The sequence below is a fragment of the Carex rostrata genome, chromosome 2, assembly GCF_964058835.1.
Source record: "Carex rostrata chromosome 2, lpCarRost1.2, whole genome shotgun sequence".
NCBI lineage: Eukaryota > Viridiplantae > Streptophyta > Magnoliopsida > Poales > Cyperaceae > Carex > Carex rostrata.
The window spans coordinates 14,417,738-14,436,722 of record NC_135919.1 but is presented as its reverse complement, the minus strand read 5'-3'; the positions used below and the strand labels follow the sequence as shown (position 1 = coordinate 14,436,722).

At 33.6% G+C, this 18,985-nt stretch overlaps 2 protein-coding genes across 3 annotated transcripts; both read right to left on the bottom strand.

Annotated features, from left to right (window-relative positions):
- Positions 1-330: 330 nt before the first annotated feature.
- On the bottom strand, positions 331-2,210 carry LOC144550524 (uncharacterized). The gene is made up of 4 exons (XM_078298566.1): positions 1,765-2,210; positions 1,504-1,555; positions 1,333-1,400; positions 331-939 (listed from the first exon to the last, which is right to left on the bottom strand). The coding sequence occupies exons 1-4, from the start codon at positions 1,897-1,899 to the stop codon at positions 475-477; spliced, it is 720 nt and encodes a 239-aa protein (XP_078154692.1). The 5' UTR covers positions 1,900-2,210; the 3' UTR covers positions 331-474.
- Positions 2,211-5,978: 3,768 nt separating this feature from the next.
- LOC144544424 (uncharacterized) lies at positions 5,979-17,669 on the bottom strand. Of its 2 annotated transcripts, none has more exons than XM_078292940.1 (7): positions 17,347-17,669; positions 11,046-11,237; positions 9,481-9,753; positions 8,620-8,722; positions 7,865-7,983; positions 7,052-7,231; positions 5,979-6,720 (listed from the first exon to the last, which is right to left on the bottom strand). In XM_078292940.1, the coding sequence occupies exons 1-7, from the start codon at positions 17,581-17,583 to the stop codon at positions 6,262-6,264; spliced, it is 1,563 nt and encodes a 520-aa protein (XP_078149066.1). In that variant the 5' UTR covers positions 17,584-17,669; the 3' UTR covers positions 5,979-6,261. The 2 variants fall into 2 exon arrangements, with proteins under 2 accessions (XP_078149066.1, XP_078149059.1); XM_078292933.1 differs by lacking the exon at positions 17,347-17,669 and adding an exon at positions 12,396-12,838.
- Positions 17,670-18,985: the final 1,316 nt, after the last annotated feature.

Below are 18,985 nucleotides of genomic sequence, written 5' to 3'. Positions count from 1 at the left end.
GTTTGAAATTCAAATGGAAAAAATTATTTGTTGTAATAATAAGAGTATTAAATAGTTGGGTGGTTTTACTCACAAAAGTAACTTGGTAAACTCTTTTTTTAAATGCTTGGCTTTATACTAAATTAATTTAAAATTTTAGAAATTTGACATATAAACTCATTATTTGTGAGATAGATTAATTTTAACAATTTGGATTCTTCATTTGATATCAATTCCGGTAAATTTTTTTAGTTAAGCTCACCAAAGAAATTCTTTGAAATTCTTTGGTGAGCTCAAGGACAACCTAGTTCTACTCTTAAAAATATGTGAAAGAAGGATTTGCGAGAAGTGAAAAAAGATGTTGCCATGATGCATCCAGCTGAGTTACTATAACACTACATTGGGAAGGAGAATTAGATGGGATCTACTCAAAAATGAAGTAATGATTTATAAACAAAATAGCTTAAGAATTGGAAAATTAATATTTGAACTAAATTAATCAGTGCTCTCTGTGGTGCATGGTATGTTAACCTCGCATCCTACATTATAAACGGATGATTCACTCTTGCTGCCTCTTCTCTTAAATCCGGCAACTCCATTTGAAGAGAAGTGGTTTGCATTTGCACCACTTACGGGCATGCGGAAGTATGGGTATTCCGGATAGAAAACCCGGTTATCTGGGTCAAACACCGGGTACCCACTAAGTGACTGATTGGTAGCTCTTAAACAATTCTCTATTACTCTACATTCCTTGCTTAACCTCTTTTGAAGCTCTTTGAATGCATGAATGAATCTCTTTGATGACTTGTAGGTTGTACTAGTGTTGGTCCAGGTGTTTTCTTCTTTGCCATTTCCATTCTGGCTTGAATTGAACTTTGCATAGCATTCGATGCAGAACTTCTCACGTTTAAACGAGTCGAAGATTCTTCTCTTTGCTTCATCAGAGAGGCACGAGTATGCCTAACAAATATCTCTTGATTAGAGATTGTAAAAGGATTTCAAAACTCTTTGTTATTTTTCTATTTTGTGTCTAATGTAAACATGACAATGCTAAATTAGACATTCAATTTACAAATTGTGGTGAATAAAAAATATATTTACAGGAGTGTTAAATTAAGAAATTAACAATTTAAATATTTTTCTAAGTACAACAAAGATAAAAATGACAATACCGCAAAAAACCTAACAGGTATCTATAAGCGTAAATTAAGCAATCTCAGGTTTTTCCTTTTTAAAGTAACCGTCTTAGAAGATGCATTTTTCTTTTTCTTTATATCTTTTCACTCTTTTCACTCTTTTCATTTTCTTTTCTTTTCTTTTCAAAATACTTTGAAAAGAAAAGCCATCATTTACCTCCAAGACTAGCTTGAACGCAGCATCTGCTTTGTGATGATTGTTTTTGTCCGGGTGAAGTTGTAGTGCTTCAAATAGATAAATAAAACAAATCAGTCTAATCTGAAACAGGTGAAATACCCAAAGATGCAAATTCTTTTGTGTCAACATATTAATTTACGTGTATATTACCGAGTTGACGGTACCGTTTCCGGATTGCCTCCTCCCCCGCTTCTTGATCGACCTATTAAAGATCAATACAATGAAGAAAATAAGACAAATTACCAAACCAACCAAACTAAATTATGAGTAATATATGTACTGAAATGCAAAATTTTAACCAGTTCATGCAAGATAACTAACAAGTTACAAGGCTACAAGCTATCAAAATTTTTTAAAAAAATGGAAGAAAGGTAAAAGGTAAAAGGTAAAAAAAAAAACAAAAAAACTCACTCCAAGAATTAGGTACCAGTCAAGAAACGTGCTTCTTTCATCTGTATGGTGGCGGTGCCAGCATGAAGTAAAAATCTCCGAGATCTTGCAAATAACCCCCGCAAGATTCTCTTTTGAATCCAGTTCCCTCGCCATTTTAGTAAGGTGTGCTTACTTGACCTCCCATTTTCTTCTCTTTGACGAATGGGGAGAGAGGACAGAGAGGGGGGAGGGAGGCAAAGAGGTGGGGGCGAGTTGAGAGGATGGGACGCAGGTATGGTTAATTTATTGAAGGTTTGTAACTTTGCATAAATATAGGGGTTATATTGTAAAAAAAAAAAAAAACGGAAGTTTGAGTTAGGATATCCGAAGATAAAAATCATAAAATGGGATTGGTGAGTTTCTTGGGTTTTGTTTTGTAGTTGGAGAGGGAGAGCGCGGTCTCGGTTTGCTTTGGAGCTTTTGAAAGGTATTTTAAGAGAGCGCGGTCTCAGTTTTTTTGGGGCATTACTCTAATTAAGCGTAAATAATGAGGATGTTTTTGGCCCAATAACTGGTTAGTATTACAAAGTATTGTCTTCCTTTTTCTTGCTGATATATCTTAGTGTACACTTTATTATAAATAATATTGTTATATACTCAAATTTAAGATGGTGGAATTGATCAAAGCTAAACAATGAATGTAAAAAAAAAAAAAAAAAAACTATTTCATAAGTAGTACATTTACATTTTTAATTTTATGAATTTTCTAATTCATATTTCTCATTTTAAATTTATATATTTGTATGAATTCAAAAACTTATAAATTAAAATATAAATATATTACTTATGAAATCAACGATTTAGATTTAACAATTAAAGTTGATTCAATAAATTTTAAAATTAGGTTTACCAACTACTTTAATAAGGTTTAAATTCATAATTATTTCACTTTTAATTTATCACATGTGTTGCATCATTTTCAAACCTAACGCATTGTATGGTTTATTTGTTGTAATTGTAGTGTCTACAATTTTAATTTATGCATGCGTGTGTGATGCTGCAGTAAAGTTAACAACTGCAGTGTTGGTTCATGTTTTGGTACTTAACCGGATATTCAATTAGGGCATGTTCGATTGCACAGTGGGAATGAGAATAGAAATAGGAATATGAAATTTTTGAACTGAAATTTACTGTTCGCGTGGGAAAAAAAAAATTCAGTCCGAGTGAATTTTATTTTTTCCACGTGAACAGTATTTTGTAGGGAGCAGCCGAACAAGCCCTTAACATATGATTACAATCTTTACATATATATTTTTTTTCTAACAAAACTAAACAAATAATTCTAAATCATTTGACCATAATAACGGGTTGTTTAAAATATCTTAAAAAAAACACCAAATAAAACAATTGTCTTAGGAAGTTTAAAATAGGTCATGATTCGTGAATTAAGCCTTGTATTCAAGTAATTATTATATTGATTGTGGATTTTAATTTAAACCATTTGTCTCCCCAACAAAAGAAAACTTAAGAGGCAAATTATAATTAACTATTTTTTAAATACCATTATATTGATATATTGGCACACAAACCCGCATCGATTGCAAAACAAAAATGTACAAGAAAGAAGTACCACTTTGTATGTATCAAACAGACACAAGATACATTTTTTTTTGCATAATGAGTAGATTTTCGGCTATAATTTTTTTTAGAAATTAAAACACATAACAAAAATATTATCGCAGAACAACTAATAGTTACTCAATATTTTTTTTTAAATACATGAAATTGAGTCACCAATTAAACCATTAACATTTATATGTAAGACACAAAAAATAGGTTATATTGACAAATTGAAATGTCACTTTTCATCAGTCATGCATAGCGTAATTACTAACAGTAAAATGGGTCCGAATCTTCCGAGGTAGATCAAATTTTGAGCTTGGATCCAGACAGATCAGAATTTGGTCTAATCTGATCCTAGTTAGAATTCATGGGACACCTTTTATCATGCGGATTTTGATCCGACGGTCCGAATACAAAATTGAAGTTTGAGTTCCCTGAGATGATCCAAATTCCAGTAAAATTGTGATCATTTAAGCATCTTAGCTGTTATTTCGCAGCAGAAAGTTCTTATTTTTCTATTGGCAAATTAGATTGTGCTTTACTGTTTTGGTTCATGTACAAGGCATAGGATACTTGTAGATGGAATCTACATTCCACTTGGCATTATGTAATCGGATTGGTCGGACATGAATGGGGAATAGGAAATTTCATGCGAACATAAGTCTTATATCTTGATAAATATATATTTTTGTTTCAAAATTTTGGAAAAAAAACCCTTAAACCTTAATAAGTATAAATCAAACATTTTTTTTTTCAATATTTTTGAAAAAATACAGAGGAGCAATGTAAACAATTTCAATATGAAAAAAAGTTCTTCAATCAATTATATCTATTGTTCCCTAATTGTTTTCAAGGGGGGGAGAGGATTCCAATGTTTTATTGAGGCCTGCTTTGTGCTTTCCCATGTTTATTTTGTTTCCCCCGGGTTCCCATAAAAAAGAACAACATAGAGAAGTGTGATATTACACAACAAAAACTTTCTCTTTTTCTTTCCATTGTTCCTAAAAAGTGGTTGGCCATTGAGCCCTGAGGGCTGAGGCCTACTACTTGTTTCTTCTAACAGTAGACATCTATAGTAGTTGATGAGACTCCATCATGCTTGTGAATTTTAGGTGTACCCCAAATCTCTAATGAGCTTTCTTATGACACTCCAATTTGTATTTAGATCCAGTCAGGTATGAGATCTCCGTACATTTTAATATGAGATCCATCAATACTTATGGAATGAGATGCCGATCGTTTATTTTAATATGGTACAAATTTTAAAGATCTTTGTGCATCTAAGACTGGAATTAGTCCAAATACGTGCGGTACTGAGGATTACTCCTAATTTGAATGCTCTCTTTTATTTCGGATGAAATTTTTTATTTACCTATGAACCATGTCATGCATATCTGGACAAAGTACTTTCAATTCACGTAGACAAACAAAACATAAACTCGATTTGTCAAGATGATCTTGGTACAAATCGATAATTTTTCTAAACTCCTACATTAAATATAATATGATGACATTTTTTTTAACTGAGGATGAAAATAGTAATGTAAAGAAGGCATACTTAAAAATATTAATTAAGGGATCATTCTAATTTATTTTTTTAGCTTAGTGAAAGTAAATAAGTTTTAAAATTCTCTCCCTTTTGCTACTGATTTTTTGAGAGTTCGAACTCCTTTGTATCAGAGGAGGTTTATTCTTAGATAGATAAATTTAACTTCTAACTAGTTTCAAATAAATAAAAACGTTTAAGCGTGTAATTGATTAATTGTTGATTGCTGCATTTGTCTTTTCATCACTGTATTGTGTTAATTTTCTTTGAGCACACTTTGTATGATTAAGCGTGTAATTGACTAATGGTTGATTTTTGCATTTGTCTATCCATCACCGTATTGTGTTTTTGTAATTCAAAAAAGTTTTAACCTCCGATAACATTTGAGCTAGAATTGAAGAAAACTTGTGAGACGATAATCTAAAAATTCTTTATGCACACAACTTGGTGCAACTCGGATGTCTCAAAGATTAGTATATATAATAGTATTAAAAGAGAGAGAGAGCCTTCGGGGAAACAAACCAAATAACAGTGGAAGTCAAAAAATTATAGCTGGAAACACAAGAAAGACAAGGAGGCATTGATTTTTTCACATGAAAATGTCGACAGAATAATTGGGCTCTGAGCTATGAGGACCATGAGGTCAATTTTTGGTCCTATTTGCACAATAAGAAATTTCTTCAAGACAAGAATTTATTGGAAACGTAGAAAACTACTACAATGATTCATTGACTTATTCTAATTAATTAAGTTCGGTGACGAGATTGTATTTTTCATCGAGTTGTTACAATTAGGTATACATGAATGCCATCGATGTATTACTATATTTGACTTCTGTTACATTTGCCAATTTTGTTTTTAGTGTACTCGAACTTTAATTTTTTGTGTAATAATTATATAATATAATTAAAATTTGATTCGCGATAGCTCACTAGAGCTAAACATCTCAAAGGAGTCTTGATTGTTGGAAATCATTTTAAATCACTATTATCAACAAACCACTTTCATCTGAATTTTCATATTAGCATTCTTCGTTGCTCGACACTTTAATACCTTCTATGGCGTTTGTTCATAAAACTTGTACTAAACGTAAAGCACGTGGTATTGCAATGATTAATGTACAAATTTATAGGTACTATAATAGTCCTCAACTAGATACAAGCCTACAACTAGCAAAAAATAACATGGACTGATTGACAACCAAAGGCTACAAAGAATTAGCCAATATGATAAAGAAACAAAACAATAGTTATACAGCCACTAGGCACCACAAAGGCAACCTTTTAAAACATGGGATCTAGCAACCAAAGAATTAATATCAATTTCACCTATCAACAAGCAATCAACAAAACCGCATATACAACAAGCTACAAATCAGCTGAAGACGGGCTTGTATTGTCAGTACCGTCCTTACGAAGCCTATCAAGTAATACCTCCAAAGTATTTATATAGCTCGGCATATAGTGATCTTTGACCATATCAGGTGCGAGCCTGATTTTTCCATACAAACCCCTAGGAGTTTCATAAATCTCAAATGCTTCATCATCTACAGGTTCTCCATCAGGTAGTGCAACCATGTGAATGATCCTTCCAGGTGGGTAGAACTGCCGGGAACTCTTAGCAACTGGAGTTGCATGCATTTTATTTTCTGGCAGCTCAGCTGCAGCATCTAGGTTTGAGATGGTTTCTTGATCTTGTTGTATATTGCTTTCTTCTGCTTCTACTTGTGAGGCAACATAGGTTGAGCAGACTTGGGTTGAATTTCCATTTATTTTGGGTGGATCTGTACCGTTGGTAGTGCCATTTGCTGTATTTTTTATCAATGGCTGGGATACAACAAATTGTTCATAAGTTCCTTTTTTTGTCAATGCAAAATTCAAGTTTTTGCAATTAAATTTATTTATGTTTTCCATTTTTTTTTTTTTTATAATAGTCCACTTGGCTCAATTGGAATTTTTGGGCAGACTACAAATATTTTTATTCTTTCTTTTGTGTCAAGTTAAACCCAATATTTCCAATGTATCTACTGAATACAAAATTTAGAGCAACTGGCATCTATGACAATGTTAGTCGTCGGGAATTAATAAAACCAAAACAACTATGACTAGTTCATGTTACAATGTGTAAAACTTGGTAATCAGATTAAAAAAAAGGTACCTCAGAAAGACTAGACCCATTGCACTGGACCGCCACAGTAGAATTAGCTACCTTGACTGATGAACCTGACACGGATGCCAGATGAGATTTGATCTTCTCTACATGGTCATTTACAAAATTAAATAATTTATTAAGTCGCATCCCTTCCCTCATATTATTCCTCCATGATGATGCCATCACCTTCACAAGATTGCAAATACAAAATTTATCAATACCATATTGACTACAGAGAACAAAATTAAAGTTTGAGAAAGTTGCCAAAATATTAAACAGATGCAAGGTATACAGCTTGGTGCAGTTTAGGTTGTGTCAAATGCCAGAATTTTATTGGTACAGTTGTTCTGTTTTTTTATTAAATAAGGGCCACGTTAACCCCCGCATCCCTTGGATGCCTATTGTAGAAACTGAACTTGAGTCTCCCCATATTGAGGTAAAACCTATCATCATTCATGCTAGGCATGCATTTTACAGTTACTTCTTTTGGACTTCCATTTTCCTTTTTCCAGGTAATTGATGAATGATTTAATATCTGATCACAAAATATAGGGTAACTTGAGGCTAATTTAATTCATAATCAAATCAGGATTGCACAACCGAGGGATAATTCATGGAAAATTGCTAAACTTAAGGTAAAACTTATCAGAAGTAAACCCTTCCTGGGTTAAATTTTGTAACTCCTAATTGGGTTAAGTGGGTCAAGTTGTAATTTAGAGAAACAGGTAAATCTGTTTCAGTACCCTAGTTGCTTCTATTGATGATGGGGTGGTAATGTAGGCATATACTGCAACTTTGAATTACTTTCCTATAAATTACCTCAGATCGAACTCTGGCAGCAGAAATCTTACAAAAAGAGGGAACAGCATCATTTCTATTGACAAGAGAGGTAATGAAGTCTTTTCCCGACTCAGCTAACTCCCATGTCAAGCAAGCAGCTACATAGAAAAATGAACAGGAAAACAATACAACTAAATCATGGGCAATATCCATATATCTCAACCATTAATATCCCAAAATGAAAGTACTCTGGTAGTTTGGAAATACACAGAATAGTGCTACAAAAGATGTAGATGGAAAAATATGGTAGAGAAGTGGTAAAAAAGACTGGTTGTGGAAGAGCCATGGAACAGTGGATGACACTCTTTGCAAATAGCAAAATTGTCTGGCAACAACCTTTGCACGGAATAGCACCGCTATTAGGAAGAGTGCTAGAACTCGGTTCATTATCAGTCTAGTACTATTCAAATTTGTTTATCTTTATTTGCTTACTATATTAAGCCTGGTGACTAGAGTTTAATATAAGCAACAATTGTTTCCAAGTTGAAGAAAAAATAACAAAAACATGAAACTTTTTTTTTATTAATGAACTCAACCATAAACTTGTTAAACAAATAAAAAAATAACCTCTTTGCAGTACCAATACCGAGCATGACGTATAAATTACTGAAATCTCTCAACTCAAAAGTCCATGAAGAACTATCGTGATAAAATATATGGACTAAAGAACAAGTAAGGCTGAAGATAAGCACCAAAATACATAAATAAAATAAAGTTCCTGTAAAGACGCATACCAGGGGCAAATGCAAGACAGGTACAGGAGGAGAACTCCTCTCGCTCTCTAAGTATATGTGTCAGAATAGCTCCTATACCAGCTCCCATGGAATGTCCCATTACCTGAATTTAAAAAAGAATAATGAGGGATACAGAGCCAGTATTGACACAGAATTCCTTGATCATCCCTTAGCAGTGAATTGCTGAAGGACACTCAACACAAAGAATTGCCTAAAATGTCCCTAGCACACACCCAGAGTGTGCAAAAAACTACTAACTTCCAACCCCATTATAAGTTTGGCTATGGTTTTTACCTGCCCTACACAATATTCTTGATGTATAAATTCAAAGAATGTGGAACATGTCACTAATTGTTTGTTTTGCAGCAAATTCTGTTATTAGTATATAGAGTGAAGCTACAGTATTATGCATAGCGCACTTTGGTCCATACTATGGATGCATATCTTCAATTTTGTAGTCCATCCATTCCACTCAACATGATCTCCATATGAAAATATGCTTGGATGCCAAATTTTACATTTTATAGAATTTTTTTACTACTTTTTTAATTAGGTACAAAATCACTTGATCTAAAGATTCTAGACCATTGGAAAGTAGTGATCTTCTACCTGTCTAAAAAAAATAGTAAAAAAATTCTAAAAGATGTAAAATTTGGTCTCCAAGTATATTTTCATATGAATTGGAGATAATGATGAACGGTTTGGATCGCCTACTTAGACTTTGAAATTAAAGATCTGGATTTGTAGTACAAAAATAAAGTCGGCTATGCATAGTACCGTAGCCTCACTCTTAGTATATAAAAGATCAACTTAAATTCCCAATAACAATTGTTACATTAGCTACATAATTGATGTACATACCTTGACTTCATAATCTGGAAATTGACCAAGCCCCTCATGAAGGCATGGTATGGCAAGTTGTGCTATCCACCTGGCAGCAGCCAGCATACCACAATGGGCATGTCCCAAGACCAAATTTTCAACCTTTCCATTGTTTAAGATCACATGGTGGAAGGGGACCTCAGCTCCAGTAGCGGCAGTCAGCCTATCAGTTGTGGTGGTGGCACCACGTATTATAAGGAGAAAGCACTTGGAGTTGGAATCCCGCACTATAGTGAAGGCAGGTTTCATCAGCTGCAATGTGTTTTCCATTTTTGAGGAGTGAGAAATAAGAAAAAAAATATATTCAAATTGGACAATGGAAACAGCAGTGAGCCAGTAACTAGTCTCAAGAGTACAATTTAGCTTCAATCAACTCTAATTGTGCAAATTTGAATCGATCCTAGATTAATTCCAGATAAGACAACCTCAATATGACCCGATTTTCACTCAGTCAAGGAACACCATTATCAATTAAACCAAATTTCACATCAACTGTTAGTATCTTATTTAAACAATTCTTGAAATTTAAAAAATCAACTGCTATATAAGACCATATTGTTGTATATCTCATTACGAGCTCAGACACATTGGAAATTCGGTCGAGTGTACCATATTGTTGCATATATCATTACAAGCTCAAACACATTGGAAATTCGGTCGAGTGTAATAGATTACAGGTGTTTATATACTTTAATGTGAAATTCAGTTTCTAGTATCTCTAACTAAATCTGGAACCTATCGTGTACCAAGAGTCATATATAAGCTGAGTCACCCCATTCAGATAACTTCATTTGAGAAGTAAGCTCATATGTGATACCGACATATTGAATAATTTTATCCAATGATTCCAGTAACCAATTCTCTATTATTTTATTTCCATGTAGGAGGCCAGCCATGTATTATAAAAATCTGTTTTCTCCAATTGCATGGATGAGAAGTACAAAGAAAATAAATCTATCAAAGGATTACATTCCCTACTTAAATATCTTGACTAACTGTGATTCCATTTTGGCTTAAGGGACTCTGTGTTTGGTTGCTTTAGATTCTACTGGGTGCCAGTTGAACCTATTTTTGATAATGGGATAACCAAAGAAAGAGCCCGGTTGCTTCATAGTAGCAACACAAGGAGAATGCCTTTCATGACAGACCATAATTTACAAGAATCTCCAGGTTTGTTCTCTCTATATTTCTAGTTAATTTAAGAAGAATATTTCAATTCTAGTTCTGTTCGGATTAACTTCCTACATTGTACTCAATTAAGATCAATTTATTATCATCAAATTCAACACAATTTGCCTCAATTGAACCCTGGAAATAAGTTATGTGATCGGTTACGCATTTTTGCTTAATTTGGCTTTATATTTTCAATCCTTCAATTACTGTCAACTAAAGGAAATAACTTTTGGCTCAAATAGACTCAGTAGTAACCTGCCAACCAGTCATTCCCAGTTAATATCCAGATCTCACCAAAACCAAAGACTGCAAAAAATCATAACGGAACCACACAGTAAGAAGAAAACAGTTCTGTCACGATACTTACGTACCCTCGCCTTAGGCTTGTGAAGGAGAATACTCTCTTGGTCATACCGGCCAAATTCTAGAAAAGCAGGAAAAGACTTCTTGGAGAAGTACATGCAAAGGTTCAAGTATCTCAACAGCTCAGTTAGCTCTGACAAAGTTTCACATCCACTTAGTCGCACACAATCACTCCCTGCATACTCATGTTGCAAGCTACCCTGCAATATTGACATATAAAGCAAAAAAAACAATATGAATAAGAATTCAATGAATAATATTTATGTCCTTGAATCCCTCTAAATAGGCATATATCCTAACTTGCAGGAAAAATTGCTTGTGTGTCCCCGGATATTTATGTTGCAAGCTACCCTGCAATATTGACATATAAAGCAAAAAAAAACAATGTGAATGAGCATTGAATGAAAAATATTTATGTCCATGAATCCCTCTAAATAGGCATATATCCTAACTTGCAGGAAAAAATGCTTATGTGTCCCTGGATCTGGATATGCATTTTCTCTTCAAAACATACCAAGAAATTCTGGTTGTCTGTTGCCAAATCTTAGAGAAGGGAATGGTGGTTCAGGTACTTTCGAAAAATCGAGATCTCGGTATAATTCTCACTATTTAGAAGGGTGCATAAGACATTCCTTCTTTTGCAGGGCAGCATATTGATGATATTTTGGTGTTTACCAGGTGTGCATACCATTTTTATTCCTTTAAATTAACCAAATTGCCCATATCTATGCTTATCTCAAGAGTTCAGAATTTTTTTAGCTCGGAAATTCATCAATAAATGCCATTTAGTTATTCATATTATATAAGCAATTTGAACATTCATGACAGAAATTCAAGAGATTAGGTGTTGCCATTACTACCACCAAATAACTTTTTTTTATATAAAAAATAAGGGCATCAGGAGCCCGTTTCATTGATCAATGAAACTTAAATTACACTACCACCAGATATTAACTTTATTTCTGAGCCCCTTCCCTTGGATACCCTCAAAATAACTTTTGATAATAATATTTTGTGTTTCAACTTCCATTCTATTAGATTAAAATTCATTATAAAGGATGGTTTTACGGATCTCCTCTGTAAACGAACTTTAGCCATGCGGCTTTATCTTTATAAGGAAAAACCGTACAGAATCAGCCAAAGTCAATGAACAAAAACAATAATGTTAATAAAAACCACTATTGCACTAGAAAAACAAAACCATCCTAAACCTTCTGTCCTGAAAATATAAATTTATTCAGTATTAATCCATAAAGGCCCGGATGAATTCAAAGCCACCTTAGCTAAAATTTCCAAATTCCAAATGACACAAAAATATAAAGAACATTAGCCAAAGGATATCAATGAATGATAGTAACCTGGCGTTTCATCTGGCGGTTGATACCAAATGCGAGATCCCCAATCGGCCATTTCCCGATCGTTTCCCCGCAAGCGAGCAACACCGTCCTGGTTGCAACCGTCAAACCTTCCAACCACGTGGAAGGTGGCATATCAGGCCATCTACTCTCCTCCTCCTCGTCATCTCTCTCTCCCCGTTCTGACTCATCCTGATGCGAAAGGCGATATACCAGTGCCAGATACAGCAGCACTGCCCCTCCAGCGGCCGCCACAGCAGCCTCCGCTGCGGCCATCCGTTGATACGACAGTTGGATTTGATCCCCTAATTTTGTTTTAATTTAGCTTTAATTTGTTAGGGGATTTTCGCGCGAGAGATCTCCCGGAGGAGAAAGAGATCGTCCCGCGCAAAGAAGAGTACGCTTCCCTCAGTCCTTCTTGCTCGCCTGATGGCTGTTTTAGTTTTATTTTGCCATATTTCTCCTTTAAATCTTCCCCTTTTTCGGAGAAATTTCATGTATACCCTCAAATTGATATATTTTACACACATGGGCATCACAACTTATCTTAAAATTTAAAATAAGAGCACAACATACTGCTGACAAATTTGTTTTTTGCTCTTTTTATCTCTTTTCATTGTCAATTTAAGTGCAAAAAAAATTTATCTAAAAAGCTACTGGATACGCAATCCTTAATTTTCTAGGTCAACTTAAAATGTTTCAGTTTTTAGGGTAAACTTAAAATTTTTATTGGGAAAAGTTGAAAATTGGAATTGACAAGTTGCAACTTGGCATGTATGACTCGTGAAGAAATAAGTCTCGTCACTCTAGCAACGATGTATGCAGGGGGCATTATATCTGTAATATTATATTTCAATTCAAAATAAGTAATCGATTATCTCTAAATTATATACTGTTAACCTTAATAAATAATATAGTGGTATTATTAAGTCATATTTCATCAGGTGTTAATCTGGGATTGCGGATTTTTTTTTTTTTTTGCCAAATCGACAGTAGGCCTGGGACTTAGAGAATTACTCGATGATGCGGGAAACATTAATTTGCCTTTTTTATTAAAAAGAAAAATAATTTATTTATTTTATAAATCCAGCAATGTTGTAGAAAATTATGCGTGATAGACTGAGAGGATGTTCCCACCAAAACCGGAAAGAAACTAAAATGCGCATCCGAATTTTGTGCTAGAAAAGTAAATCAATTATTCAAATCATGTGGGATCCACTGTGAGAGCATCATAACATTAGGATAAATTATCTTTACATAATTTCAGCACGGCAACTTAGAAGATTACACCGTCGTCTCCAGATCAAGAAAATCATTCCTATCAAAATAGGAATTATTTGGAAAATAACTAATTCAGGAAATGAAGTAAAAAATTCAAGTTTTGGATGGACTCTCCAGCTGTACTAATCAAATTGGCGGGTCCTCGTCACGTGATTGGATTTGAAGTTGGGACCCAATCAAACAACTAAATATAGAATGAGATCTGCCGTGGCTATTATTGTGCCGTTAAAGTGTTGCGGTTAAGAATTTGGCGATATTCTTAGCTGCTAGATTATCTTAGTATGAAATATTTCATAAGAGATCGAACGCGGAAATTAAGAGATTTCTTACTCCAGAATTAGATGGAATCTGTATTGATCTTGGATTAATGGCTGAGGAACGTGATGAAAAACATTCTCTATTTGTTGGCGAAATTTACTCTATGCCCTCCAAAAGTTTGGTTAGTACAGAATATCAGGCATGTCCAGAAATATAAAATTATTTAAGGAATATCCTTCAGTTTTATACCGATTACTCAGAATAATTGCTTCAGATATCTAATATAATGTATAATTATTTCCCTTTTTTACAACTAGAACTGTGGTAATGTCTCAATTCATTCTCTTTTTGTTAAGATACCACACATTATTCATTTTTTTTTTTTATTATCGCCACGTCTTTGTACGTAGGGATGTAAAAAAATATCGTTGTGACTCAACACGTCACGAAAAGGTACGGACGTAACACGTGTGCTGGTCACATTACAAAATGTGGCTAAGAGTAAATACATGTGATCAAAATAATTTAAAATCACGTCATTATTTATCTCAAATAACAATTCAAATTCCGAACAATATTTTTATTTTTTATACATAAATTATTTGACAACATTATATCTCTATTTAATAATTATTTATATTTTTACCTTATTTTTTACTTTTTCTATTTTTTTTCTTAAATAAACTTGAAATAAAAAAGGTTAAATATAGCTAAATATAACTGCATGTAACCAAACACGACTGGACACATCACGTTTGGTCACAACGTGATTAACATACCGTGACAATTTTCATAATTTTCATCAAGGCTCCGTACGACACGTGAAAACTTAACTTGGTCACAGTACGACACGTACGGTACGTGACCCGGGTCATAACATGACCGGTCACAACACGAATTTACATCCCTAATATACACATAATCGCAGAATAAAAAGATATAAAGGAACTGAATATTGTCTGTCAGATTCATGTTTTATCAAAATTTTATGAGAGTAACCCTCTTTTTAAGTAAATAAAAGATAATGTTTCGTTTGAGTAGTACAAATGTCCCTTCCTGCAGGACTGTACAGGGACTAATTCTGTTTTGGTGCGATACAATCAGTACCAGCTTCATCATCACCGTTATCAGGAACAAATCCATATCCTCCCAGGTACCTAACTGAGAAAAGTTAGCAACGGACGGCCCAGATTAATACCAGTCGGCCCAAACTCAATCCGGTGCCTATAGAAACTATAGGAGGTATGTTTGGAGATTCGTACAAGATTAAAAGAACGGTTCAGATTTAATTTTTCTCAGTCAGGTGGCTGGGGGATCCGAATTAATCAGGAACTATGGCTGTAGTAAGTACTGTAGCTGCTACTATCATATCACCGTGATCACCTTCATCATTGGTACTGCTCTTTTTTCTGCTGTTGTTTATGATATATTGATCAGGGACTTATTTATGTGTGCCCGAAATATGTTGAATTAGGCTAGCCACTGGAATTAAACAAATCGAGTTATATGATAAACTGATAGATTAGCATACCTCAGACATATTAGAATGTGGGCACGGTGCCGTGTCAGCATCATCCATGCCCTTGGAACGTGAAATTGACATGGGAATTAAAGGCTGAATGAAAGCCATGTGCTGATTTACTGCTTTAAAGTATTTGTTTTGATGACTATCCAACTACTTCAAATGATAAAATTATAAAAATACAATTGGTTGCCAATTTAATAGTGTTGGATTTATTAAATGTACGCCTGTTATGAGAAACCCGAATTCAAAACATGACCCGTTATGAAGAGGTGTAGACTCTTTATGAAGAGGTGCATTAGTTTTATATATATAAATCCTATCCTTCTGTCTCTTAATATCTCTCTAAAAAACGTGTGAATAGTAACAACCAATTAAAGAGAGAAAAAATAGAGAGCACCAAGAAACACTCTGTTAATACTTGAAGGTCTTAGGTCGTGAAAAACGCAAAGCTTTCGGCTTTGGCTTGTGATTCCTTGCAAAACCAGTAATACTACTACGCTCGCAAGATTCACTTCCGCACGAAGATTAACAGAGTAATTTGTAAGTTCTATCCGTTAATTAACAAATAGACGCTGTAACTTAGCATGTTTCCTTGACGATGGTAGTTTCCTAATCTCCTCCATGTTTTTGTACCGGTAGAAACTACTGAATTCCAGGCGTTTTATAACTTTTTCTTTTTTTGGGATTGGGATTAAATTGCTAATCCTATTCTGTTACATTTGATTGCCTTGGTCAATGCCTAATGTTTGACTTCCTCTGATATAGGGACTTTTATGTTATCTTTTTCAAGAGCTTATGTTTTGTCAAAATAAAATATTTGTGAAATCATACTTTTTACCCACATCTAATTTTCCGATTTATGTGAAGGTAATTTTTGAAAAAGAAAGAAGATCCTTGATGGTCCTCTGAACCGGGGGCGGAATTAGAAAACTTTAATAGGAGTGGCTAAAAATTAAAATGCATAATTGTGGTGAATGACATTTGAATTCAAGACCTCTCAACTACAAAATAGAATTTTAACCACTAGACTACAACCAAACACTTGTTATTTATTAAAGGTGGCTGAACTATATATATATAGAGAGAGAGAGAGAGATGGGCTACGGTGAGTTGCGAAGTAAAACGCGTTTCTACTTCACGCCGTATTTTTATTTTGAAAGTCTAAATGACCGATCCGAACCGTTAGATGTTTAATCCATATTGAAATGTGCTTGGAGACCAAATTTTACATTTTTTGGAATTTTTTTACTATTTATTAAGCATTTTTTAAAATTGCTGTTTTGCTGTGAACAGTAAAAAACAGTAAAATTTTTAGATCAGCGACTTTCAAAATTGCTTAATAAATAGTAAAAAAATTTCAAAAAATGTAAAATTTGGTCTCCAAGCACATTTCAATATGGAGAACAAAATGAACGGTTCGGATCGACATTTTGAACTTTAAAATTACAAAATATGAGCATAAAGTAAAATAGTCGCTTTACTTCGCAACTCACCGTAGCCCATTTCTCTCTCTCTATATATATTTTAAAAAAGATAAAATTCAATTAAATTTTTATATGCATAATTAAAATTTTGAAACCATAAGGGTGACTTAGCTACCTTTGCTTATGTTTTAGATCCGCCCCTACTCTGAACTCTGAACTTCTTGCTACTTTAATAAGAAAACCTCGTAATAGTACTATTTGCGAAATGGTACTAAAGAAAAAAAAATCTTTTCGTCAAACATAAGGCAGTTTTTTGCATAATGTTGGGGCTTCTTTGCAAGCATCTTATACTTAAACTTTACAGTTAATACTATGTTAATTCACAAATATGATCAAATATTCACGTGTAATTGTCAAATGATTTTATTTTTCAAATAAAGCATCAAAATATAAACCACATTCTAACCTGAAGCTTGATGTGATATTTGATCATATATGCAATGTCCCGAATCCGCCATTTTCCAATAGTTTCCCTACAGATGTACCGAACTGTGAGCGCAGCGATCGCCACTGACTCCCTCCACGTGGAAGGCACGCGATAAGGCCATGTTGCCATGTAATAACATCTAGATGGGCAATCCAACGGCTTTGGATGGGCGAGCCTGCGCTGAACCGGCCTTACAAGAAGAAAGAGCTGCCTCATTTTGTGAAATTTGTGATGATTGAAGGGGGCTTAGAGAAATAATGAATTTTCTTTGCTCCCAAGAGTTCGCGCTGTACTGTGTTTTGGGGGTAAAGCTTGTTTGCTCTGTAGTTCGATTAAGTAAACATGAAAGAGAGAAGAGAATAGCGGGAAGAATATTCTTCAAACATTTTTAGAATCACGATTTTCTATGCCAGATTCTTTGAGGCAAACATGAAGTGAGCCTACCGGAGTTCTTATCTTCTGCTAGTGCAGCCCATTTTCCACGGAAATAAATCAGCTGAAATTTTGAAATCGGGTACTGAAATTCCTGCAATCCGAAATTCAGCCATTAAATTTTTTGAGAACGCATCTCGAAACAGCTAGTTTTTTCTTGCATGTATCTTGAAACAGTTTGAAGGCTGGATTCGAATTGCAGGGATTTCAAGGTGAACAGTACTGACCTCTAATTTCAGCAGATTCAGATCCATTTTCAACACAGTTATTCGTGCTAAGTGCTAACACGTATCTTAAAATTCACAATATATTCAAAATCGCGGCCCATGCAACATAAAATATATATAATCAGCCAGTCTGTCAATGACGGATCTCTCACCTTGTACAGAATAAAAATATAAAAGTTAACTTCTATTAATATTGCTTATATTCAATTAGATTGTTTTGTACACTTTTATTTTGATATTCATATACTAATAACATATTCTTTTTTAAATACTTGTACTATGAACACAATTAAAGATACTACATAATTTTATATAATTTTTTTTAAACCTATGCAGATTTAACAAGAATGTACATAAAAAGTTTTTTTATTTGCAGAAAGCGAATATAGAAATAAGAAAATCAATAATTTAATATCTATTTAATTTTAACAAGAAAGAATAATGTTTTTTAAAATATAATTTTAAATATTCAACATCTTTTTTATTAGTCTATTCATTTTCTCGTTTTTGAAGTAAGAAGTTAAAATGAAAAATATAGGAACACAATCATTATGCATAAAATTAATTCGATTATGATTATTAGTTCAATTTATTAAAATTAAGGGGCCAACTTATATCTTATTTTCTTCAAATGTGGCTTGAGAAAATTCCTAATGTTCTAACCACAATGACAAATAAATAGTTCGGATTCGTTTGGCAGGGTTAGAAATTCGTGATTCATGATTAATTTGGATATAATTCGGGAATGATTCGGTACCATAAGAAAGCAAAAAAAATCCAAAAATTTCGTGATATGCGTTTTTTTCATGTTTTATTTGCGATTTATTCACGAATAATCCGTGATATGCGTTTTATTCGCGAATAAAATGTATTATATTTTTTGTGTGTTTTGTTCGATGTTCAATTCAAAGACGTTGAAAAAATAAATTAAACGCGAATAAGTCGCGAATTAATCGCGT